Source organism: Vidua macroura, chromosome 7, assembly GCF_024509145.1.
Source record: "Vidua macroura isolate BioBank_ID:100142 chromosome 7, ASM2450914v1, whole genome shotgun sequence".
Taxonomy (NCBI): Eukaryota; Metazoa; Chordata; class Aves; order Passeriformes; family Viduidae; genus Vidua; species Vidua macroura.
Genome location: NC_071577.1, coordinates 35,030,975 through 35,055,968, shown reverse-complemented (window position 1 = coordinate 35,055,968; position 24,994 = coordinate 35,030,975). Strand labels below are relative to the sequence as shown.

Here is a 24,994-nt window from a genome sequence, read left to right as displayed (position 1 = left end):
ATTTGTTTGCCATTAGAAATGTGTGCAGCAATCTGTTCTAATGGGAGATTTTCTTTCATTCCTGCTCTGGCATGTGACCACAGCAGCTCACAGATATACTGAGGTCTTCTAATGCAGGAGCCTGTGCACAGAACTGGGTAAAGTGGTAATAGATTTTGTTCTGTCCAGCAGAGGATTATCATGGAAATGTTCTAAAATCCACCACAATTAACATTTGAGCACCAGGAGAAATTTGTGTTTCAAATAACTTGCCCTAAAATAAATATAAACAGCTATTATGCCAAATATGATCTCTTGAAACCACTTCAAATGATCAACAATCTATATTGTATCAGAAATGTGTGTGCAAAAATAAAACATAATTCCTTGCAGCTAAAGTATTACCTAAAGCAAACCATTTCAACACTGAATCAAATTATTTCAATGGCAGAAATCACACCTGTCTCAGGGGATAAATCGAGTATTCAGGCTATTAAATCCATTCAAGCAACTCTATTGTATCCCACCATGTATTGTGCCTTGTAGAGAGAAAACAGTTCTGAAAACTATAAAATCATTTAGCAAAACAAATGCATCAACCACAACAGCCTCACATGGAGAAGAGGCTGAGGAGGTGAAACCCCTTCTTGCTGAATACCTTGTATAGTGAATAGACACAATGCCATTGAAAATGAAAAAAAAAAATGCTGCTGGAACCAGTCATTTTGGTATCAGAGTTTATTTTTACATTTTCCTTATTACAAAGCTCACAGGCTAGGGGAAGGCTGGGACCAGAAGCATTGTGTGGTTAATTAAAAACACAAAAAAAAGCTCTATGTGACTGCAGCAGCTGATTCCTAACAAAGACTTTGCATCAGAGCTCACCACTGCAATCCACCTCTCCGGGGCATTTCTTACCAACCCTGTGCCACAACCATCTTCCCTTGCTTCCCTCCTGTAGTGCCACTATGGACTTGGCACACAATTTGTTCTGCAGACACATCATACAGTAAAAATACAGAAAGGGGAAGCAGTGCCATTAAATGGAGATGCCTGCAGAGGCAAGAGCAGGCAGCCATTGAACATGCAGGTGTGAGGCCACCTTCACAGTAGCTGCAGGTATGAGATCCTGAAGCCACAAGCTCAAGAAATGCCATCAAAGATCCACCCAATGGTTGGTCATTCAGAGCCTGCACTCCTGCCAGCTGCACCAAGAAATTGCAACTAGCTTGTTTAGTCTGTAGAGAGTTTTTAAATTAAGATGGTGGAAGCACATGTAGCTCTGGATTGTTCCTTAGGAAATGGTTAGGTTTCTGCAGTGCCTGAGCGGATGGTCTGAGTTATAGCTGATTACACAACATCTGTATGATAAAGCACAATTTACTGCCTTGTGAGTTACACATTCATAGATTAGTGTAGAATTAATCAAGTATTAAAGCTCACTTATAAAAACAGATGTTAATACTGATTTCTTAACAAGCTCCAAAAATTATTATCAGTGCTAAAGTAAATTAAGCCATTTATAAAATATGAAAAAATGCATTTCAGCTGTTAAGAGTTTGTATCTCTTTGCTTTGGTTAAGAAGAAGAGGTTAACTCATGGTTCAATCACTATTACACCCAGGTTGTTATTGAAAAACACCTTCCCATCTCTGATTTCACTGCACCCAGGCTTTCTTAACTCCTCCACTACCTGATGCTTTAGTTCAGGAGGGGCAGTTTTAGCAAAGTCAAGTGTTTCTGTCAGGAAATCCAACAAGAGCTCCCCATCTTTGTCCCCTTCAACAAAGCAGCTCGTTATGTCCATGTGGGATGGGAGCTCGTAGAGCTGGTACTTCATCCCAGCTGAATCCAGCATCCTTGGCAAATCAGCAGAGGAAACATATGAGCAAAGATCTTCCAAAGGGAAGGATGGCCCATACTTCTTCCACAGCGTTTCCCAGCCACTCTTTCCTAAGAGATAAACCACCAGAAAGACACTCAGAGTTAAGGAAGAACACTATTTGAAAGCAGTTTTGATTGTCTGGGTTTTTTAGCAGTTGTCATCATTGCAAGTGGGATCTTTCCAGAGCTGGGATGTGTCCTGGGGCACGGTGGAGCTGGCTGCCTCCCTGCAGGTTTGGGGGCTGCAGGAGTGGGTGGGCACCTACCCTGGAGCCCCAGCGCCCCTCCTTGACCTCCAGCTGAGGCCAGAGCAGCTCACACTTGTGTACCTCTGCTCAAGAGACATTTTATAAATGGGTAAGTTGAAAAGTCCCCACATACATCTTCACACCTTTCTTTTCCCCCAGCCTGGATCTCTGATTTGGTATTTCTACTGTAAATCATTTTTAGAAGGATTGCTCAGAATGACTGGACAGGATGAAAATAATTTCGAGCCTAATGAGCAGCTCTTGAAAGTTACAACAATAATTCCCCCTAGGTACTAAAACCAGTTACTCGCGGTTTTGCAGTTGCTTTATCTGCAAACAGTTATTTATAGTCAAATAAACAGTTTGGAAGAGAGGCGACGATATTTTCTTTCACCTGGTAGAAACTGAATGCAGAGCACTAATTGCAGGAAATGTGCTGGTGTCAGTGTTGTGTGACTCAGTGCCATCTCGGAGCCGAGCAATTATCCCCTACCTGTTATTGTAATGGCTCTCGGAAGGCTCAGCATATGGCTCTGCTTTTGTTTGCAAGGCGGTGGCAGCAGATCCACAGCCCCTGCACATCCTGCTCTCCCGGAGCAGGAGAGACCAGCGACTGACCCCAGCCAGTCCTACCAACCCTGCTCCCAGGCTGCCTTTTAATTAACACACCCTGATTGTGTTGGGGATGACATTACCTTTCGTGACATGAGCTTTGCTCTGATGATCTTTCAGTAACTCCTTTTGCTTCAGCGCTCATTTTCATGGCACTTCTTCCTTCCCTTCTCTATTCTCTTGTTTTCCTCAAGGTTTTCCCCTTCTTTTCCTCTCTGCTGTTCTGAGTCCTGCTCCTCTCTCCCACTTTTTTGTCGCCCCCAGCAATTTCTGCTCCATCAGAAAACAGTCATCTGGCCCAGAGAGGACTTCAAATACTCTTCATGAACTCAGAACTTTAATCATTTTAATTTTGAATAGGCACACATTCTTACCTGCATTCACATTTTAGGAATATCCAAAGGGACAGGTTAAGCAACTGGAAAAGAGTTTCAATTAACTATATGCAGGTAATCAGCAATAGTCTGATACTACAATCTATTCTCATTCAGCCAAAGAACATGAACAGGTTTTTTAAAATCATTCCAAATACAGACTTCTTGCTGTAAACTGCTTGAAAACACTTCAAACAAAAAAAAAAAAAAAATATGGGGGAAAAAAGTAGTTGAATAAATTCAGGTCAGAAGTGTCACTTCATAGTGGATCCTTCATGAACAAAATAAAAGGAACTTCATCACATTTGCAGAGGTGGCCAAATTCAATGAGAAATTAAGCTTAAAACTCTGAACAAATAATGCTTAACATAGCTTTCAGAGTTGCTAGATGTGACTGTTTACACAGCTGAAATTTCCATAGCTTTTGAGGCAAATGAAAGACTTTCTAGAGTCAAATTAGACTCCACCACTGCACTGTCTCTGGCATACCTTGCCCACAGTATTAAAAGGGTGTCATTTACTCTGCTCCAACATTTTCCTGCTGGATTGACCACAGAGCATCTCTGTGAGATCTAACACAGCCTGAAAATGCTGTTTTGTACCCAAAATGATGATATTAAGGAAATGGGCAGTTTGAAAAGAAAATGAACCATATGTGCTCCAACACCTGCTGTATGGCACTTCCGAGCCCCCCGCAGCCATTTGCTTAATGCCACAAGTCTCTGGGAGAGAGAAAATGCAGTGCCCAGCCTGGAAAGCCTTTTCCAGCACACAGCAGAGGCTGAAGGGGCTCCTGTGAGTGAGAGCTGCAGGTGGAGCCTCTCCTGCTGCAGGGCCTCTGCTGCCATCCATCACTGGACAGGCTGCAGGATGGGGAAGGGCAGTGAAAGCTGTTTTGTGCCCGTGATACGGGCTTTTGGCTCATAAATCCTCACGCAGACATGGACAGTGGGCAGGTTTCAGGGGATGTCTGCTCACCTCTGTGGCCTGTGCTACACACAGGAGCCCCAAAAGTCCTCAGAGCCCTTTCCTGAGTGAGCAGTGCTGGTGGAGCAGCTCTCACCTGACACCAGGATAACCAGGAGCTTCGCCTGCGATTCCAGGAGGCTGTGGAAATACCGGAGAGTTGCTGGGATATCTTTCACATAGTAGAGCATCTGGAAAAAGCAGAGCTGCTTAGAGACATACAGTGCCATCCTGGTGACTATTATAACACTGTTAAAAGGAACCAAATGGGGGCAATCCTGACAGAAAAGCAGGGACTACGAGGCACGTTAGGAAGGTGTGGGCAGTGGGCTCCCACTGCAGGCTCAGAGCTGTCATGCCCTGCCTGCTCTCTGGCACTGCCAGGTCTGAGCTCATGTTATTCATCAGCCTGAGATAAAGAGATTTGCCTTTCTTCAGTGAAGGCTTCGGTGAACTTGGAAATACAAAGGCAATTTCATGGAGAGGACAAGGAGCTTTTGAAGACACTAGCTAAAATGTATTCTTAGTTGACTGCCACCCACAGCCTGGTTAATAGGACTACTGTGCTCAAAGCTGCTTTTCATTTTTGCAGTTCATTTATGCTAAAGCACTTCAAATTACTGGGAAGTAAACTCACCTTTCTTCCCCTAAGAGTGGATAATGAGGTCACATACTTTGTGCATACTCTTAACAACTGAGTCTTTGGCAGCATTTACTTTGCAAAGACTCTTACCTGGATCATGTGAATGAAGTCCCATTTTTTAGTCTTCTTTTCTGCATTCATTCGACTTTCATATTCATTAGCTGTCTCCTTGTGCCAGGTAAACTTTATGTTCTCGAGGTTTGATGCTTGAGCCACACGCTCTGAAATAGAGGAGAAGGCAGGACAGAGTTATCTCAATTGCAAATATGGGGCTGATTTCCACTCAGAGCTTTAATACATCCAAAAGCCCTCTTTAGGTAGAGAGTTTTGGTACCAGTTTAACACAGCAGTGGAATATCTTAAACCTTGAGCCCATATGTGAGGAGAAGGCTGTAGAGGCTTTATAGGACAAAATCTTAAGAGACTCTGTTACTTTTCCCTTTGCTCCCTTATTTGGGCTCCTCTGGTGTTTACCTGAGCTAAAAAAAAAAAAAAAAAAAAAAAAAAAAAGTAATTTCTTCCCCATGACTGGCTCAAGCTGAATTAAGATGTTGACTGGGACAGATTGTTATGAGGCCATGAGCAGCACGTTTCATGGTGAATAGCAGGACTGATGGCCCCAGCACTTATGTGCCACACAAAACCCACATGGCAGAGCAGGAATGAGGCCACGGTGGAGGATTTTCCCCAAATAAAAAAAAGGTGCTCAAGGGTGGATCAAAGCAGGTTTGGTTTTTTTTTTGAGAAGAGAAGCACAATTAAAAGGTTGAGAAGGGCAGAAAAAGCAAATGTATTCTTCTAAATTTGTGTAACTAGGATGGTAGGAGAGGGAAAGAGCTTTGTCCCAAAATCAAGGGATTTTCTTGACATTCAGTGGCTTCTGTGTTGAAACAATTTTTCAGAAGCCCACAGTTCTGAGCAACTGCTTCAGGCAAAAGGGATGACAGTGTTTGAAAGCAAAGAGCTTTAAGGAGTGACACATGGAGTGTCTTCAGACCTCAATACAATGCACATCAGCAACTGAGGAAAACAGAAATCTGGAGAAGTGGATTCAAGGAATAAGTTACACTGAGGGCCTGGCTCATTGCTGCATCCCCTCTGTTTTTATGGGAGCAAAACTGAGAGATAATTTCAGAATGCAGGGAACAGAAATGTCCATCTGCTGGCGTATGGAGCTCATCGCGCTGCGGTGCTGCCTGGCGCTCAGGATTGCTCCAGGACAAAGCAGGCCCTGGTTCAGTTCCTGTGCTGCACTGGAGTCAGCATCAATTCACAACTTACACGGCCCAAAGGCAGGCTGAGCCTTAGCTACAGGGCACATGTTCAGAACAGCACAGCTGGCTAAGAGCAGTGCCTTTACACCACTAACAACAATGTTCCTCCTTCTGGGCTCTGATTGGACACGTCCCCATCAGGCAGATGAGAAATTCTCCTTCAGTGCTTGTCTCCTCTCTTCTGTGGCTGGGAATGGGCCACCCCTTTCAGCTGCTGCCACTGTGACTCTGTTAGCTTCCATTTATCAGCCACTGGCCCCCGCACTGGCAGGTCAGATTTAATTTGCTGTTCCAAACTGAGAAGCAGCTCTTATCCCCTCACCAATAATCTGGGGCAATCTGGTTCAGTTTAATTGTTGGTCTGTCTGCAAGGAGCTGGGAAGAAAACAGAATTGCTTTGCCTTCAAAGTCTAGATTCTAGGAAGTGCAAATTCATTATGGGATTATGGTAAATTTCTGCCTAAATATTCATCTCCATCCATTATGAAAAGTTTTCCTACCTTTTTCCCTGGGTTCATCCCAGATTTTTTCCCAGTCAGAAGCTGGTTGTGTACCTGATGGGTGCCATCAAAACTGGGCTGCCTGCAGCTGTGCACTGCTGATGCAGCCCTCTTGTGGGGCCACCAGCACTCCAACCATGGCCACCAAGGGACTCCACCAGGAGAGAAGGAAAGGCACAGCCTGCCCATGAGGCTTTGAGGAAAGCCTCCATCACAAGAGAAACCTGAGTTTGTCATCACTGCACATCCCAGTAAGGAGTGTCTCTCGTGAGCTTGGCTTCTCCTAACCATGGAGAAAGCATTTGGTGAGGCAGAAAACATAACTACTGAATCCTCAGAGGTGCAGATAATGTTTCTAATTCTCCACAGAAAATCGTAGGCCTCAGAAACCTAATTAATGGTAGCTAATGGGGACATGATTAATTACCAAATAAGAGAGTTTAAAGAAAGAAATCCAGATGAATATTTAATTTCTAGTTTAGCATAAAACTTAAAATAAGGACAACATTTTATATTTTCTTTAACTTTCTTCTGGAAAGAAACTCACTGCAGTAGGATAGGACTGCCAGTTAATTGGTGCTAGATGGTGGGACCACTGGGAAGATTCAGAGCAAATCCAGTCCAGTGTAGCCCAGACAGGACAGAAATTCTTTGTTCAAGTACACAAACTGTCTTACAAACAGAGAAGATGCTCTGTTGCCCACCCTTCACCATTTCAGTCTGCAGCAACATGAGAACACCAGGGATTCTGCACAAGGCATCTTTTAAAACATCAGGTCTGTGTTAAACTGAGAAAGATACAAAAAAAATCAGGTTTGTCTTTGGTGCTTCCAGTGATTCTGAGCTACCTCACTGCCTTTTTTTTTTTTTTTTTTTCCATTTGACTTCCACAAGCTGATTCACATTGGGAATGCTTCATTTTTAAGGACCTAAGCAAGAGCAAGATTGGAGATTTACAGTGTGGTTTTACAGCCTGGTATTTACTATGGTTTCAAGCGTTTCCAGCAAGAGACTCAGCTGATGAGGTTCATTCCTTGCTGTCACATCCATTCAGGATGGCTCTCCAGCCAGGTGTGCTCTGCTCAGGGCTGGTGTCACCTCCCTCAACACCAGGATCACCTGGAGGTGAATCCTGGTAGGCTCTAATCCAGCGGTAATCAAACCCTGCTGTTGGGCAGTTTGATCAAAGTACCCTCGTTAACACTCAGTCCTCCTCAGAAAATGTTCCATTTGCCTTCATGAATGCTGCTTAGACCTTTGGGCTGGGGGAAGGAAAGAAGCTCTGAGCCCCAGAGCACACGGCAAAAGTCTTTCCTATCACTCCTGCTTTCCTTTCTGTGTTTTCTAATTCAAAGCCTGGTTACTAATTTAGTGCCCCACTGTGAGGTTTAGGTATTTGTTGGAAACGATTTTTAAGATGTGAGAGAATTACCATGAGACACTAAAATTTTCCCTTTGATGCTGAGGAGAGATCCTGATTCAACACAAGTTGAAGTGGAAAAACTTTCTGAAATGCTGGTATTTCACTCCATGGCCATACAATCACCCATTACTTCCCAACTTGTTTAGCTTTTAAAGTCTGTCTAGGCAAGCATTTGCCATGCAGAGTTCTTTGCAGTGTGAGAGACTAAGATTTTAACGAGAGTGAACAATTGTTGAGAAGCAATGATGGCAAAAAAAGCATGAAACTTTGAATTTTTTAACTTTTAAGAGACAGTTCTGATAAGAAGGCATTTGAACATAGGGTCACATCCACCTTTCAACACTTTTTAATGCATGTAAAATAACTAAAGTAAATGTAATTTATTTAATGTAAAATACCTTTGTACTTGGAGATTTGGTCAGCACTTGGCTCTATCACATCGTTGTTGATGGTGACCCCAGGATATCTGGCTCGTATTTTTGAGAGGATCTGCAAGTCCATCTCACCTAAAGAAGCAGGAGACACAAAACAGAGAATGAAAACAAAGCTCAGGCAAAGGACACAAAACAGAGAATGAAAACAAAGCTCAGGCAAAGGAAATCTCCACCACCATCACACCCCCAGCTTGGCAGATTGATTTGTGCCATTTATGTACAGATGCACCACACAGCTCCAAGCAGCTGCTGTGTATTCTCAGTAGGTTGTAACTGAAGATTGAGCTCTAGGATTTGAGAAAAATGTAAATATCAGTCCTACTTTCTTAATTTCTCCCCTCTGACTGGCACCAGCAGGGCCAAGGGAAAACCTGACCCAGTTATACTTGACCTCTCTTTTTCTGGACATGGTCTAACCTCGAGGGGCAGATCCTACACGACTCTCATGGTGCCAGTTCTGATGGTTCCAAGTCACCAGCAAACTTGGCAGGACTTCTCAGGATTCAGTAGGAGTATTTTTAGCCAGGCACCTCACTGGTTACAAGGTCATGTGGGAGAGGGAAAGGGAATATGTGTTTACACTGGAATCAGAGACAATACTCATATCTGTTTGTCTTTAGTGTCCTGTGACTCTTCCCAAAAGAATGATGAATAGAGCACATTTGTGTTTAGCTAACCCTTGTTTACAGAATACCCCAGAGATTCCTGTATTTCATGTTTTTGTTGAGGAAGAGTTCTCTCTAAACACCGCTCAGGCCAGCTGTAATTATTTTATTGATGGATGTACTGGTAGATCCAAGATTTCAAAATTTAAAAATAGCTCCATCATTTTCAGCCATCTCACCCCATCTGCAGTGTAGGAAACTCAGGGGGATGATATTTCTGACCGAGGCATGGGTCCAGGGACAATATCCTGCTGGCTTGCTCAACTTTCTCCAACCTCTGCTTATTGTGCTTGGATAGATTTTAGGTGGAAAAAATAACAGCAGAATAAATTAAGGTAAGAAAGAGTGAAACAGAGAGTAACTACAGTGAATAATAGATCCAGGAGTCGTGTTACAAGTAAATATTGAGCTTTGTCCTGGAAGATTTCCCGTGCTCACACAAAACTCCACGTTATAAAATTCCCTACAAATGAACAAACTTTTGCACAGACTGGAAGACCACCCTGATGGCCAGACAGGCCCTTGCTGAGGGGCTGTGGAAGGAGGAGCTGCACAGCCTCTGCCCACCCTCATCATTTTCAGAGCCCTGGATTCCCACCACTTCAGCACTGGCTCCATCGTGCAGAATATTTGAGGAACAAAAGGAAAACACTGGGCACTAAATAGTTCATTAGTTGCATTTTCTCAGACTTACATGTCTTAAAGCAACCAGCAACACCAACATTCACATGGCACCTCTGGAAGCACGTTCTTTGAGAGAGGGAAATTGAATTTCTGAGGCAGCAGAAAGAGCTGCAGCTTTGCTATTGCTGTACTCTGTAGTCTGCCATTGAAATTTGAGAGCACAGAATTTGTAATGAACTACTGCAATAGTTTGATTTTTGGTTGTTTTACCAACTTTCCATAACATGATTAGTCCTTTGAAAAGGCTGCGCAGGTCCTGATTTAAAAAATTAAAAAAATTGAATTTTGTATTTTCATATGCAAATAGGTTAAAATATTCCCTTCCGCTCTTGTGTGGCCAAATCACCCTTGTACTGTTTTTAACCAAAAAACCCACCCCCTTGATTCATAATTTAATCCACAGCTTTAAATTACTTCACTTAGCTCTTTTATATGCAAACAAGTGTCCCGAGGCATTTTACACTCAGATCGGTGGCAGCTTGCATTATCAACAATTTGGCAATTAGGCTATCCGAATTATTTAAACTCTCCAACACAATTACCTTTTAAAGGCTACCACTATGTTCGCCATTAAGTTTCTAATTAAACATTTTACGTAACGGGATTGTTTATAGCCCAGTTGCTACTTTCTAGCAGCGCTGATGACTTTTATGGTTTTTAAAGGTACAGAGTGCGGCGCGCCGGAGTGTGAACTTAATAAGGCAGCGGCGGAGGCAGGCGCGGTGCTCGGGCGGGTCTAATGGGATGGGATGGGATGTAATGGGATGGGATGCTGCCGTTAATGGGTTCTTGTCTCCCGAGGTGCAAAAGCGGAGAGGAAACGCTTTCCTTCCGTGCCTCCTCCCTGCGAAGCGCAGGGGCGGGTGGGGTCGGGGCTGCAGCTCCATCACTGCCCTCCCACAGCAGCCAGGATCGGCTGGAGGGATGTGAGGATCGGCTCCCTCCCGGCCTCACGACGGCCCGTGGTGAGAACCAACACGTGAGCAGATGGGGTTGGGTGATTTGGGGATTTTGACATCACAAAGTGATGCATTGATTAATGGCAAGCTGGACTGTCTCTGGCCAGGGAGTGAAGTACCACACTAAGTAAAGTGTTCCTGTTAAAAACATCCTTCCTTTCCTTTCTTCCTTTCTTTCCTTCCTTCCTTCTTTCCGAAGAACAGTTTCCTTTGGAGAGCAATGTTCCTGCTCTGTCACACTGTCTGTTTTATAGCTAATGCCAACCATTAACACACAATTACTTTATGGAGGAGAGACTGACAAAACTGAGCTTAGTCTTTGGTGATGGTATGACTACAGAATTTAAACTAGATTAACTGTTCATATAAAATTTAAGTGTGGTGACTTAATGGGCAGAGAAGGAAACATAGGTTTTAATTATGGGGGCACTTCAGCAAGAATTTAATGAAAAGAAGCCACTTGATCTTACTGGTGTAGTTTTTCCACTCAGTGAATGTCAGATAAAAGACTTCTTATTTGTGATTTCTTCTGGATTTCTTCTGGAGCTTATGCTCAGCTCCAGTGTTTTGGGAGTCAGTAGCTCCAGGAGGAGCTTGTACACTGATGGTGGTCAGCAAACACAGCCAAAGCAGAGCTCAGCCATGGCTCTTACACAGCAGTGATGGGAGTTAGCACCTCGATAAATACTGTAATGCAGGTAAAAATGCAATATTCTGAGAAATCTAAGACATTATTTTGTTTGGGGTTTGGATGTGTTTTTTGCTGCTTTTGTTTTGTTTTGTCTTGTTTTGTTTTTGTATGAAACCCTATGAGCAGTTAAAGTTTCTCTCTGCCTTTGAGGAGTGATGGTGTAGAAGGAGAGGTTTTTGTGGAGGACATAGAGGAATCAGAGTGGGGAGGCACAAGCTGTTTTCAGATGATGTGGTCACACACCAATTAACACCACCTGTCCCCTGGAGCTGACTTATCAAGGAAAGACTTATTTCCCATTCTGCTCCTTTTGCAATTTTTAGTCCCCTATTCTTTAAAAAAGAAAAAGGAAAAAACATATCAGTATTGAAATACATACAGACCTGCTCCACCACCAACGCTTAGAACATTGATTGCAGACTTCCCATTTCCAATACTGAAAGACATAATTTATACATTTTAGGAGAGCTGCCCAGTAGAGAGAGTTCCATGCATGATGTGAGACACTGGAGATCCCATTAAGACTAAAATTTGCGGGGCAAAACCCAAATGTAATGTGTGTGTACACAGGCACACCTACGAGTGGGCAGGAGGGATCAGATTCAGAACTCTTCCCCTTTGGACATTCGTGATTTCCAATTATTTTGGCAATTTATAGAGAAGGTATTTTGCTTTTATTATGAGGCAATACAAGCAGAAGCAAGTACACACCTTCTCTGTGTCTGTGCTCTGAGGAACAGAGAGTCCTCTGGGTCTGGACCAGCAGCTAAAAAATTATTTGTAGAAGTTTTGCATTATGCAAAATGGGGAGGACAAAGGGAGAGTGTAATGCTCCTAAAATTCCTGAGTGAAGCTTTGGCAGAGCCATGAAGCCCTGAGAAGAGCCTTCCCAGAGCCAGGATTTGAGGCTGGCTGCCTGCTCCCAAGCCAGCCTGCAAAGTGAGGGGTCCAGCAAAGGACACACACTGGCAGGCAAAGCAGGAGCATGATCCAGCCATCCTCGAGAAACCCTAAATATTACCTGAAAACCTCACTTTTAAAAAGCTGCTTTCAACCAAGTTTGATGTTAGAATGTAGTATCTGTTACAGCATTTCAGAGCTGATTCAGGGCCAGCTGTGCAAGGAAACAATGCAGCCTTATCTCCTCCTGGCTAGGCAGCCTCCATCCCGGAGAGCCGCCATCCAGAGCAGTGTGTGCAAATCTCCAGCCAAGCCCTATCAGAGGCCAACAGACAGGGCAGGGAACAGCAATGTGCCGCTCCCAGGCAGCCTCCCGAGGCCAGCACGCCCGTGGGACCGTGGCCCTGGCTGTCCCTCAGCCCAGGGTGGCCAGCTCGGTGTTACCTCGCTATCACGTCCGGCAGCTGCCTCTCCACGAACTCCTGCATGCTCTGGTGCTCAGTGGACCTCTCCAGGAAGAGGCGGAATGACTGGACGTATCTGTCAAGATCAGTGAGCAAGCTCCTCATGGGTGAAGCCATGCTGGGAGGGTGCAGGAGGATACAGGCTGCTCCCTGCAGCTCTTCTCTCAGGGCTAGAGGAGGAATGAAAAGTGCTGGAGGGGAAAGTCCAGCCTGCACCCGGACTTTGCTCCACGTCCCTGCTGCTGCCTCGGAGTGTTACACAACCTTGCAATAGAAACTGTAAATGGAATCCAAGCAGCAAAGGGTAATTTATCATCTTTAATCTGTGCAGAGCAAGTTGCCAGCATTTTTTAACTGTGCTGACACAGGTCTCTGTTTAAACACAGTAAAAGGGTCTTTAGATGGTTCTTAAATACAAAAAAAAAAAAAAAATGTCCTCTGTTTTGTGAAGGCATGGAGAGGCTCCAAAGGCTGGGTCTGGATTAGAAGAAAGTGCAACACTCATCTCCAGAGACGCTGGCAGATGTCTCTATCTGTTTTTTTAATCTTTTGATGTTCTTAAATGGAATACTGATGGTGGGGTGAAAACAATAAAAACCTTATAAATGCACTTTATTTTTCGAGTTCTTCTGAAGATAATGGTACAATTCCCATGGGTTAAGTAGCTAATTCACCAAAGCCATGTGAGTTACTGGAATAAATGTTGTGCTAAACCAGGCTTACAGGCAATCGGGAGTGGGGAAGGCAAAGTGTTCTACCAGGGAAGTGTCAGACTGTACCTTAAAAAGTGCACAAAAATGTCTTTATCCTCTCTTAAACTGCAGTTTAAGTTCATCACATCTTGTCCTACCTGGCAAGGAGAAAGGGGAACCCTCTCCCTCCTCAGGGGCCCCATGTTGAAGGACACACTACATTTCCTTGGTGTCTCTTACCATCCCCTCTGGCTTTCCTGCAGAGGTTACATCCCAGGCACTATTTTTACAGTTCCCTTTGGACTGTCTCCAGCCAAACACCATTGGTGCTGAAGTGCAGCACAAAACCCTCCTAGCCATTGCTTTTCCTGGCTCCCAGCACAGCCAGGATGATTTCCCTGGCTCTACTGAGACCCTGCACCCGCTGCCTTCACTCACCAGCATGACTGGAATTCAAATCATGGGCTTTTCCCAGACTGCTCCTCTGGTCCCTTTGAATTATTAATCTGGCCTCTGTTGTGCTTAAGTCCCTCCCAGCTGCACATCAAATAACACAAATAATCTCGTCCCTCCTTCAAACCATAAACAGAAACAAAAGCAACCAGCTCAGGTCCATATTTGCCATTGCCTCCCTTTCTGGCAGTGAACTTCTGACGAATTTTCTGACTGTGCAACCAGTTTTCCACCCACCTAATACCTGTCTCATCAAGGCCACATCTTCCTCACTTGTTTATGAGAATGTCATACACAATGGTGCCATCTCCTTCTCCCTTGAACACCCACAGAAAGATGGGCTTGGAACAATTTCTTCCTGATAGATCCACATTGCCTGACCATCATCTTATTCTCTTTCTGCTGCAGGGAGGACTATTTCTAGGAACTATTTCTGGGGACAGCTGTCATGCTGAGCAGGGGCCCAGATCTGTCTCCTGCCCCCTTTCCAATGACAACATCAGCTGCTTGGCTTTGCCCATTTTCCTTCCCTGCCTGTGACAAAGGTTAACATCCAAGTCGTGACACGTTTTGGTTTTGCAGCCCATGAGCCAAATCTCCTCACATCCCAAAGGCTCCTGCAGGAAGGGGCATGATGAAGCTTGGTAACAATTCACCTCCTCAAGTGAGTGCTGCTACCAGAGCCCTTGGCAATGGCTGAGAATTCATAATCAATTAGCAATGCCTGATAATTGCTCTCCTTGTGGCAGCCCCAAAGACCAGTGGTGACCTCTGGAGCAGGTCCCAAGGTTGATTTTCTACCCATAGTGCCTCCAAGGCAAACTGGCTTTGGTACACTCCCTGCTCCCCTCCTTCTCAGAGAGCAAGGATACTTTCAAGTGAAAAAATAGCAAAACTGAGAATTTTAAAGAGCATTAATGAAAAACAAGCTGGTACAACACTGGTAACAGGTAAATGGGCAAGCTTTAAAAAACTTTGTCAACCTCTGACTGACAACCCCTCCTTGACCCAGATGAGCAGCACTCAAACACTCAACAACATCTGAATTAAGCTGAGGAACCCAAGTGGGAATTTTTCCAGAGATAGTAAGGCAGGAAACTCCTGAATATACCTTGGATGAGAATTACTCACTGCTAACCCACCCTGAAAACACAATGGTGTATTCTGTGTTTAGCCATTCCTTTGCTATGCCTGACTCCTTGCTTTTTATTTTAAGTGCATCAGGAGGCTTTGCTGTTTGCCACTAATGAATTTTTGCTACCTTCAATCTTGAAAAAAAAAGTTTTGCAGTTTACAAGAGGAGATTTAGATAACTGACCCTTTTTTCTGTCCCTCCCTCTACTTCCCATAATTTAATTTGCCAACATCCCCTGCTCAGCAGTCTCTAATGAGCAGCCGAGATTCATTTTCATGTTGGGTGCAGTTCAAGGAATTTGTTTCATTTCTTTCATTACACTTTTGGCTGTTGGAATTTGCCCCATTTATTTAATTTTTTTTTCTTCTATTTGAATTGCGGCCAGCTAACTTTAAAAATGAGTAAAGAGAAGGAAGGAAAGGATTGTTTTCTGAATTAGGCTGATAGAAACTTGTAAGGTAATAATGTTCACTCGGGCATGTTCCCTTCAGTGATAATCGAAACTTATCCGTGGCTCCCTAGAAAGATTGAGGAGTTTTGGAAGCGGACACTGTTTATGCTGCAGTTACTTGATCCGTCCCTGCTTTGTGCCAGCAGAGTGAAACCTGCTTTAACCTCGCCATAAAACCCTTCAAACCCTCCCCGTGGAGGCAGCAAACGAAGTGATCGGGGCAGTTCGGGTTCACCAGCACAGGACTCTCAGTGCCAGCGATCCGGGATCCCGCTCGGACGGATTCCGCTCCATCGGCGCTGCCTCCCAGGCGGCCCTGCTTACCTGGGCTGTTCTGTGCCCCTCGGGGGTGTGGGGGCGATGCTGCTGAGCTCCTGGGATGTGCTCCCAGTCCAGCCACCTTGCCGTGCAGCCACCTTCCCGTCCAGGGACCTCCCACCCAGCCCATCCCGGCCGTCCCACCCCCGGGGCGGTGACACGGGCGAGGTTTTGCTGCCGAGCAAGGAGCAGGCAGGGCTGGAAGCTCGCATGGCAGCAGCTGCTGGGGAAGAAGCAGGCAGAGTTAGAGCCTCGCATGGCAGCAGCTGCCCAAGGAAGGAGCAGGCAGAGTTAGAGCCTCACATGGCAGCAGCTGCTGAGGAAGGAGCAGGCAGAGTTAGAGCCTCACATGGCAGCAGCTGCCCAAGGAAGGAGCAGGCAGAGTTAGAGCCTCGCATGGCAGCAGCTGCCTGGAGAGGCAGGGGGCAGCTCCAGCCCTGCCATATCCCTGTCCACTCTCCATGTGGTCCCCAGCAGCTGTCCCCCAGGACACACCTGGCACGGCCACCCTGCCGTGGGAACATCCAGACACGGAGCTCTATCCCTGTGTTAATTACAGCAGGGGTGGCAAATGAAGCCCTGCCAGTGGAAAATAGAAAATGCAGCTCCTGACAAATTGGAAATAATTGTCTCAGTGTGTGGCATGGGGTGATGGACAGCATCATTTGCAGTTTGCCTATGGAACCCTTCCATTAGAGATAATTTTGCTTTTTTAGCTGGTTTTCTTGCCACCAGATATTCTTCTTATCCCTTACTTTCCAGAGTTTAAGCATTTTCTAAGTTGTGTGCACCCTCTGCAGCCCTGTCAGGAGCAGTTTTATCCCAAGGAACATAAGTTTGGATAAAACCATTGACCCGTGTCTGCTATTCCATTGTGATTTGGTGTTCAGGGCACCACACATTTGCCCTATGTGTGCTTCAAATTATTCTTTGTTTCTCCATGTTTAGCAAGAAGGAATTTTTTTAAGTTAAATGAAGAACTTTTCCTTCTGGAATAAGATAGAGACATGAACTGTTCAAGGAGAAATGAGCTGTTCACATGATAAAAGTCACATAAAATAATACCAGTAATACTAATAATGATGCTTTCAAAGGCACAGCTACAGGGAGAATGGCTGCAGTTTGACATTTAGCTGAGAGTTTACTCAAATGAAGATTTCATATCAACAGTTAAAATTGTTCAGCCAGAACGACGACTGTGTGTGAAGGCAACACCCACTGCAATTTTTTCTCTCTCTGTTCACAGCACCATTTCCTCACCAGTTTGAGGGAATGAGATACAAAGCCCTTTATTAAAGACCTCACCAGGAACACCAATGCCACAGTATTTAGTACCTATCATATTTTATGATTCTGTGCTTCAAAGAGTGATGCCAAATCCACACAGGCAGAATGGGGAGACCAATAACAGTTTTCCCCTTTAAAATCAACAATTGTGACTTGTTTGCCCATGGCAGGGAGCTTATGACTAGGTGGTCTTTCAGGTCCTTTTGAACCCAAACCATTCTGTGGTTCTCTGATTCTATGACTTTGTTTTCAGGGGGTGCTTTGAGGAAAATGAAACTCTAAGTACCCTGTCAGCCATGAATCAAGCCAGCTTCTACTGGCCTGCATTGTCCCAGCAAATGTCCCTTCTGCAGCCACAGCTCCCACCCAGGGAACCCCGTCCTGGCTCTGTACTGGTGATAAGCACTGCTGTTCAAACATAGCTGAACAGCAACACCACTGGTGTTTGCTTTTCTCTGCAGTTCTAGAAATCTGTATTAATTGGTATCACCAAAGCTGTGCAAGCTGGTCTAAAGAAAATAAACTCAGTGCATCTGGCCCACACTTTTTTTTCCCTCTGTAGAACATTAAATATGGGTTTTCCAAGTGCCAGTTGCCATCTAATATGAAAGCCAAAAATAAAGATTATATGCATCTGGTGCTTTTAAGTGCATTATGAAAATAAAAGATGCTGCTGTTAATTTGCTTCTTTAATTTCCCCTGGGGACTCATTGTGTGAGCTTTAAGTGAAATCCCAGCCATTTCAGTGTGATGTGTGCTCAGTGCTGCCCTGGAGCAGGGACACGGGATTTGGGGATGCTGCACCACTGCCTAGCTCTGTGCCCAGGGCAGGGCTGTGCTGAGCCAGAGGCTCAGCAGAGAAGGAGCCAGCAGAGAAGGAGCCAGCAGAGAAGGACAAAGGCCAGGATGCAGCATCGTTCTGTGAAGTGACACCCTGCAGAGGAGGTGGCCACACACAGAGCTGGCAGGTCTATGGGCTTGTTCATTAAGGTGGTTGTACACTATTTGACATTCTAGAACCACCACAGAATCATAGAATAGTTGCGCTAGAAGGGACCTTAAAGATCATTTCATTCCAAACCCTGCCATGGGTAGGGACACTTTCCACTAGACCAGGCTGCTCCAAGCCCCATCCAGCCTGGCCTCAAGACTTTCCAGGGATGGGGCAGCCACAGATTCTTAATATTTATTTCTGAAAAATCACCTTCCTGTCCCATTCTACCCTGTGGCCTCCTATATACAGCACTGTCCTAGATAGCAGGAGGCTGAGTTATTGAAAGGAAATCCTACAAGCCCTGAGGGCATTAATATTTGGGAAGTAATCACTACTAGATATTAAACATTTCTCTGTCATGTCATGACAGCTCAAGGGACAATTCACAGCTCTGTAGATACCTGGCCGACTGTGAAGTAGAATAATACTAAAATACAAAGTTGTGAGTAAGACCAGTCCCCCAGGGAACCTGGCAAGGACACAAGCAGTTGTCACTGGCCCTTTAGGTGAGTCAAGAGCTGGGAACAGCCAACATCTGCAGATTATTCCTTCTCTGGAGTACATCTGTGTGAGTCTGGGCTGAAAATTTATACTCTGGGAAGAAGGAGAAAGACATTAAAGGTCCAAATGAATCACTGAAACATTTTCCCACAGGTATGCTCCAAGTGATGCTGGGAGACAGCCCTGGGTGGAGGAAAGGGGGAGGGGATCACGCCCTGCTTCAGGCTCCCGGGATGCCCAGCAGCCATGCCCAGCAGCAGCACAGGATTTCCCGTGGGCTGTGCTGATCCACAAGCTCCAACAGCCTCATCAGTCCCATGGCAGAAGTGGAAATAGCAGAAAAAAATTATCCATGACAGTTTAGAAGAGCCGTGGTAACTGGTGAATCTGTTGATGCCTTCAGAGATGAAAAGTCCTATTTAAGCTAGCAAAAACCAGGATACCAGCAGGGTACTGGGACTGGCTGCTGCCTACATGTGAAGAGAGGAGATGAAGGCTGTGCAATGTTGATTTTATCTCAGAAGGGATGGGAGGGCCAGAACAGACCATCCCTCACGAGAATGGCTGCAGTGAGCCTCCTCTGGGGGAGGATCCATCCCTTTGGAGCAGGGACCAGAGGCTGGAGCCACAGCTGAGAAAAGCTAAGCTTGGGAGATGGGTCCATGTGTAATGTCCCCCCTGCCTTAATATAACACAGGACTAGAGAGTAAGTGGGTCAGAACTAGGAAACTGGAAAGAGGCAGAAGGAGCAGGAAAGGCTGCACAGGAACTACCTAATTTCTACCCTGTAACCAGATTTCAAAGCATTTGTAGATGGCACAAATATCTGAGCCCCAAGATCCAGGAGTTTATTTGGCTTACCTCTGGAATTGATGTAATCAGACATGGCCAGCCTGATAAAAGCAGAAGCGAGACGTTGGCTAATGTCTGAAGAATTATTTCTGCTGTCTCCTAATAAAGCACGCTGATGTAAGCTGGGGATGATAACGGGAGCGCTGCGCTGGGCTCGCAAAATCTCATTTTTCAGGACAACTGAACTGTCAGTGCCAAAGAACAGACAGGTTATTGCTCATGCTCCTCCAAGGTTACTTTTATTAAAATGGAAATTTCCAAAGCTTTGCATGCACACATATGTGGCCACGGGCGCAGAGCACCCTGTGAGGGGGAGAGGGGCTTTGCCACAGGCACCTCTCCTCCTGCAGCTCCTCAGTGCAGCCCTCACAAATGGGGGGCCCTGGGGGAACTGGGCATGGCTGTCCCTGCCCCAGTCCGTGTCTGAACAGCCCCATCCTCACCACGGCTCTGGGGTGGGCTCGGCACCTACAGCAGCCTGGGGTCGTGCAGTGCTCTCCCCCACAGCTGCACCCCATCAACTTCCCCTGTGATCTGCGTGAGGATTTGCTGTCCCCTCTCAAACCCAGCACAGGCACCTTCACCTTAAAACTGGCCCTTTCACACTTTGGGCTGACACAGCTCTTCATACCAGAGGGGTGCAGCTCCCCAAGCCCTCTCACTGCAAATAGTTCATTGCTGCAGGTCATTCCCAGCCACAGATGGGATGGGATGGGATGGGATGGGGAGAGGGAGAGGGAGAGGGAGAGGGAGAGGGAGAGGGAGAGGGAGAGGGAGAGGGAGAGGGAGAGGGAGAGGGAGAGGGAGAGGGAGAGGAGAGGAGAGGAGAGGAGAGGAGAGGAGAGGAGAGGAGAGGAGAGGAGAGGAGAGGTTTCATTTGGAAGGACCCTACAGTGATGATGTAATCCAACTGCCTGACCACTTCAGGGCTGGCTGTAAGTTAAAGCATCTCGATCTTGTAAAGGGCATTATCCTAATGCTTTTTAAACAGATGATAATAAAAGAAAAATGGGGAGGAAAAGAGCAAAAAAGAAAATACCTAGCTGTATTTCACTTTTTGTTGTCATTATACACTGAGAAGCTACAACAGGCAAAACCAAAACGTCTGCTGAGAAATGATTTGTTCAACAAATGTGTCTTTTTATCTTCACCACTACATCTGAGGAACAGATTAAATTTTTACAAATGTGTGCCTTAGTTAAAATAATTTTGCTTTTCCCGCTCCTGAAGTTAATTGAACCAAAAATTGTTTGTGAAATATCTCATTATGGAGCACTCCAAATTCCTGGCTTGCAATTAGTGAAACAAATCAGTGCTCTGTTCCCAGACTGAAAAAACCCCAAAATATTAGAGTGTTTCAATTAGCAATTTGAAACTGAAATTCTTAATTGAATTGATCTCAGAAAGAAATTCAATTTGAAAAGAAACTTTGGCAAGGGGATTTCATTACTGTGCCTGGTTTTGGAGGTGGTTGAGGATGGTCACACCTTCACCAACAGGTGCTCCACACCAGAAGGAGCTGGTGGAAGGAGATGCTGCTGGAAATCATCCAAAATGTGCAGCTCTTGTCCTGGGAAGCCACAAGCAGCCATGGACAAGACACAAAACCCCCAGCTTCTTGCTAGCCTTGAGTGCAGCTCATTTTTTCCTGGAGACTGCAATCTCTTTTTTCTCTGCTGGAGAAGCATGAAGGACTTGGCAAAGACCTGGCTCAGGTTATTGATGTTATGGGAAAGCAGAGCTATGCCAGGGAAGAGGAGATGGCTTTTTTTTTTTTTTTTTTTTTTGTGCCACTTTTGCTGCTGATTCAGGTTTTCTACACATTTTAGGAAACAATAATCATCCATTATGGAAAAAAAAAAAAACAATTCCTAGTGCATTTCACCCATATATGGGAATAATTATTTTCTCTTTTGAAGACGCAGCGATATGAGAAGAGAACTGACAGAAATACCCAACAACCTATAAATGAAAAATAACAACTTGGGCATTTTTTTTCAGAGACTGTCATGAGGGGCTGTCCCTGGTACCAGGCTGACTCAGTGGAGCTTCAGCCTCATGAATAAAAGCGTGAAGTGAGACAGAAGTCATGCAGCTCTTAATACCTGCTTGTGTTTTAATTAATTTTCACTTGTAACAGCAATAGTTGTTTTTCCCAAAACAAATATTCCTGGCTCAAATATTGCTATCTTTCCTATATTTGTGCTATTTCTGCACTATCCACTTCCCACTGGCACCTTCTCCTCGTTACTAATTTCCCCTTTCCTCCTCCTCTAGCTGTTCCCTCAAGAGCTGGTGCGACAAAGAAGATCTGAACAAGCCACACTTGAAAAGCAATCAACCAAAATTAGAAGGGCTTTCTTCTAGGCTGTGTTTGGAAAGGCATCATCCCCCTGAGCACATGGCACTGCTGTCTGCCTGTGCCCTGCTCTGACAGGGCAATGCAGGGGGAGCAGTGCCTGCCATCACAGCATAATTTGACAACTGAATATTCCACTTGGAACTCCTTGGTGTGGCTCACATGCCTCCTAAATCTCTCTGCTTGAAGTGTAACATTTTCATGCCCTTCATATCTCTTCCTCTGGGAACTTGTGTTAAGCTTTGGAAAGGGTTTAGGCACACTCACTCCCCTCCAATGGCAGCAGTAGCTGCTTGCAGCTCTCACGATCAAAATCTTTGTGTATTAGGAACACTTCAGATGTCTGAAAGCCACCACTCGTGCCAAAACCCCACATGTGAATTACCCTGACCTGGTGAAGAGTATCCTTTAGATGAAATTTATTCCCTTCAGCCTGTGGGAGCCTGGGTTGGAGGCAGCTGGCAGTGCCAGCACAGGGGTGGCACCCCTGGTGTCTCTGTAGTGCACAGCCCGTGCACCACTTTGGGCATTACATTGCCATGGCAACCTTTAGATCTGAAATGCTCCATATTTCTTTCTGAAATGTTCCATATTTCTTTCTTTCTGCTTCCTGGGACAGAGGACAGCATCCTGAAAATGGGGCTTTGCACCCAGCACCTCCACACCAGACACCTTTCCCCTTTTTTCTTCTTTTTTTCCTTACAATCCAGAAGCTTTTGCCCCTTCTGCCCACTCAGTGACAATGGTGGGATGTTCCCACAGGCTCCTGATGAGAATGTGTGTGGAAAGAGAGGGCCAGTGAGCTTTAGGAGTGCCTGCATGGGAAGAGGGCTCAGCAGCACTGGATGTTCTCAGGGGAGCTGTGTGGCCCCAGGCCTCCCTTGGGGCACAGATGGGAGGTGAAGCTCAGCCCGTGCTGTTTTTCTCTCTCCGGGGCCTCACAATGGGTCAGAGATGCAGGAATAAGAAAAATAAAGATCAGGTGATCCTGGAAGCAGCATGGCTGGCTGGAGGAGCTGCTCTGCCGTGACCTTGGCCTCTCCAGCCCTTCATTCTCAGCAAGCACACCCAGCAGAGTGAGTTTTAATGGCCCTGTGCAACTCACAGCCACAAAACAAACAGCAGGCAGGACCACAGAGACAGACCGACAGTTTTGCAAACTGCTATTAACAATGATTTCACCTTTTTTTCTTTTTTTAATGCCAGATGTTATGATCACATGCAGTTAAACCCTGGGACTCTGCCATTCCAGGTGGAAAGTGAGAAGGTCTGTAGCCCATCAGGGTCTGGTGTGGCCAGAGAATCCCAGAATGGTTTGAGTTAGAAGGGACCTTAAAGACCATCTTGTTCCAGCCCCCTGCCATGGGCAGGGACACCTTCCACTATCCCAGGTTGCTCCAGTCCCCATCCAACCTGGCCTGGGACATCTCCAAGGATCCAGGGGCAGCCACAGCTTCTCTGGGCACCCTGTGCCAGGGCTGCCCCACCCTCACAGAAAATACTTTCTTCCTAACATCCCATCTAAGCCTGCCCTCTTTTAGTTTAAAACCATTCTCCCTTGCTTCATCACCACCTGCCAATGCACAAAGTTGCTCTCCAAAGCCATGCTGAAGCTTGGCTCTCAACATAGCCATGCTTTAATTTATACTACTTTTTTTTTACTACAGTTTGAGCTAATATATTAATTTTGGAGCTGAGTGTACCACCTACTGCCAAAAGACGTTGCAAATGTGGGATTTCACAGTGAAATATCAGCACAAAAGCACTGCTTTTACTTGCTAGTACTTATCAGTGCGAGGTACATGGATCATGCAAAGCCCTTGACATAGTGCTGTAACATTGCTCGAGTGGAAATGTACAGGAGCTCTTCATGGATAGTGCTGTCATTTAATTTTTTTTTAATTACAACTTAATTTGCAGCCAACAGGAGCCTTGACTGGAAGCTCCTCCCTGCAGAGTCCGTTCATGCTTCAGCAAGAGGTGCTGAAAAGGCCATCTTAAAGCTTCCCTAGAAGTACTGGGGATTTCCCCCCCTCTGTGAAAAGCCCTTCCCAAAGGAATGACACTTGTCTCCTCAAGCCTTAAACTGAAGGTGTATTTATTTGCGCTGAAGCCAGATGTGAAGAATTGTGTCTGCAAAGGAATTTTCCAGAAGGCCATGGGTAGGATAGAAGGGGCAGTGAGGGATGCCTGCAGGGAGCCTGGCTGTCAGTTTGCAGACCTGGAAGGAGGCAGCTCAGTCCCTGACTGCATCCTTTGAGCTCCTGCTCCTCTTACAGCCCCAGCAATTGCCATTCCCAGCATGGTGTCTTCACCTGCCCTCCTTATCTCTTTCCATGATCCCTGCTCTCGCTTCCCTCTCTGCCCTCTAGGCCTGCAACTGCTGCTGGAAATAATATTTTTTTAATACCATTTCTATCTCTCCCCTCAATCCAGCTGGTGCCATTGTAGGCAGTTTCCAAGTGTCACTGCTTCTTTCAAATTCACATCCTCCTGCAAGATACGAACCCATCCAACCCAGCCTGCTCACTGTCTCCTTTGTGCAGGCTTTAAATTGCAAGTTATTTAAACTTACAGCTATTTTCCTGATTAAATAAGCCTGGGACCAGTTACTCTGAAGACATCGGGCTTTTATTAGAAAGCTACATTGCCATCTTGTTATTTTGATCCCTACTCACCTCTCATCTTCCCACAAACAAAAGCCTCTGAGTTTCTTTATCTGTTCATGCTTTTATTGAGCAGGAATCCTCTTTGCAATCTCTACCCTGGGATGAGCCTGCTCTGCAGATCATACTTGGTGTTTCACTCGGGTTTGATTTTGTCTCTGCTCTGACAACCCCTGGCGGAGTTAATGAGGACAAAAGAAGCACTTCAGGATTTGCTCCTGATTTCAGTGGTAGGAGTCACCTCCTGGCCATGCTCCAGGTGCTTGTCTTCCTGTTGCACTCACATCCACATTCCAAGGGAACTGGGAAGAGTGGGGGAAGGCAGCAGGGAATATTTTTCAAATTAGGATACACAAGGATGGGTACAGTACCTGGAAAGGCAAAGAGAACTGGAATTGTTTACAGTGTATCAGTTATGGCAAAAAATAATTGAAAAGACACAGGTTTCTATAGTTAATGAGTTTTACAACTCAGAGCCCAGGGGAGAGACCTGAGCTGTGGATGTACTCCCTGGCTCTGGAATGCTGCTGGTAATGCAGGGTTAAAGGTCCAGCCTCCAACCTTCAGGCACGAAAATGCAAATGTG

General features: G+C 45.5%; 1 protein-coding gene across 4 annotated transcripts; it reads right to left on the bottom strand.

Moving 5' to 3' along the window:
- Positions 1-702: 702 nt before the first annotated feature.
- Positions 703-15,848, bottom strand: LOC128810310 (histamine N-methyltransferase-like). Of its 4 annotated transcripts, none has more exons than XR_008438004.1 (8): positions 15,756-15,848; positions 12,681-12,870; positions 11,720-11,772; positions 8,302-8,409; positions 4,797-4,927; positions 4,161-4,254; positions 2,807-3,016; positions 1,848-1,932 (listed from the first exon to the last, which is right to left on the bottom strand). XR_008438004.1 is itself a non-coding variant. In XM_053983053.1 (8 exons), the coding sequence occupies exons 2-7, from the start codon at positions 12,815-12,817 to the stop codon at positions 3,134-3,136; spliced, it is 531 nt and encodes a 176-aa protein (XP_053839028.1). In that variant the 5' UTR covers positions 12,818-12,870; positions 15,756-15,848; the 3' UTR covers positions 1,861-1,932; positions 3,098-3,133. The 4 variants fall into 4 exon arrangements, 3 of the variants coding, with proteins under 3 accessions (XP_053839027.1, XP_053839028.1, XP_053839030.1); XM_053983053.1 differs by lacking the exon at positions 2,807-3,016 and adding an exon at positions 3,098-3,141 and having other exon boundaries at positions 1,861-1,932; XM_053983055.1 differs by lacking the exon at positions 1,848-1,932 and adding an exon at positions 3,098-3,141 and having other exon boundaries at positions 2,954-3,016.
- Between the last annotated feature and the right edge of the window lie 9,146 nt (positions 15,849-24,994).

Bases quoted from the DNA above. Each gene is read 5' to 3' on its own strand.
- LOC128810310 (XM_053983052.1), bottom strand. From the start codon at position 12,817: ATGGCTTCACCCATGAGGAGCTTGCTCACTGATCTTGACAGATACGTC. The intron at 11,773-12,680 runs GTAACACCGAGC...TATGTCTTTCAG, and splicing joins CTGCCGGACGTGATAGCGAG to TATTGGAAATGGGAAGTCTG. The intron at 4,928-8,301 runs GTATTTTACATT...CCTCTATTTCAG, and splicing joins CCAAATCTCCAAGTACAAAG to AGCGTGTGGCTCAAGCATCA.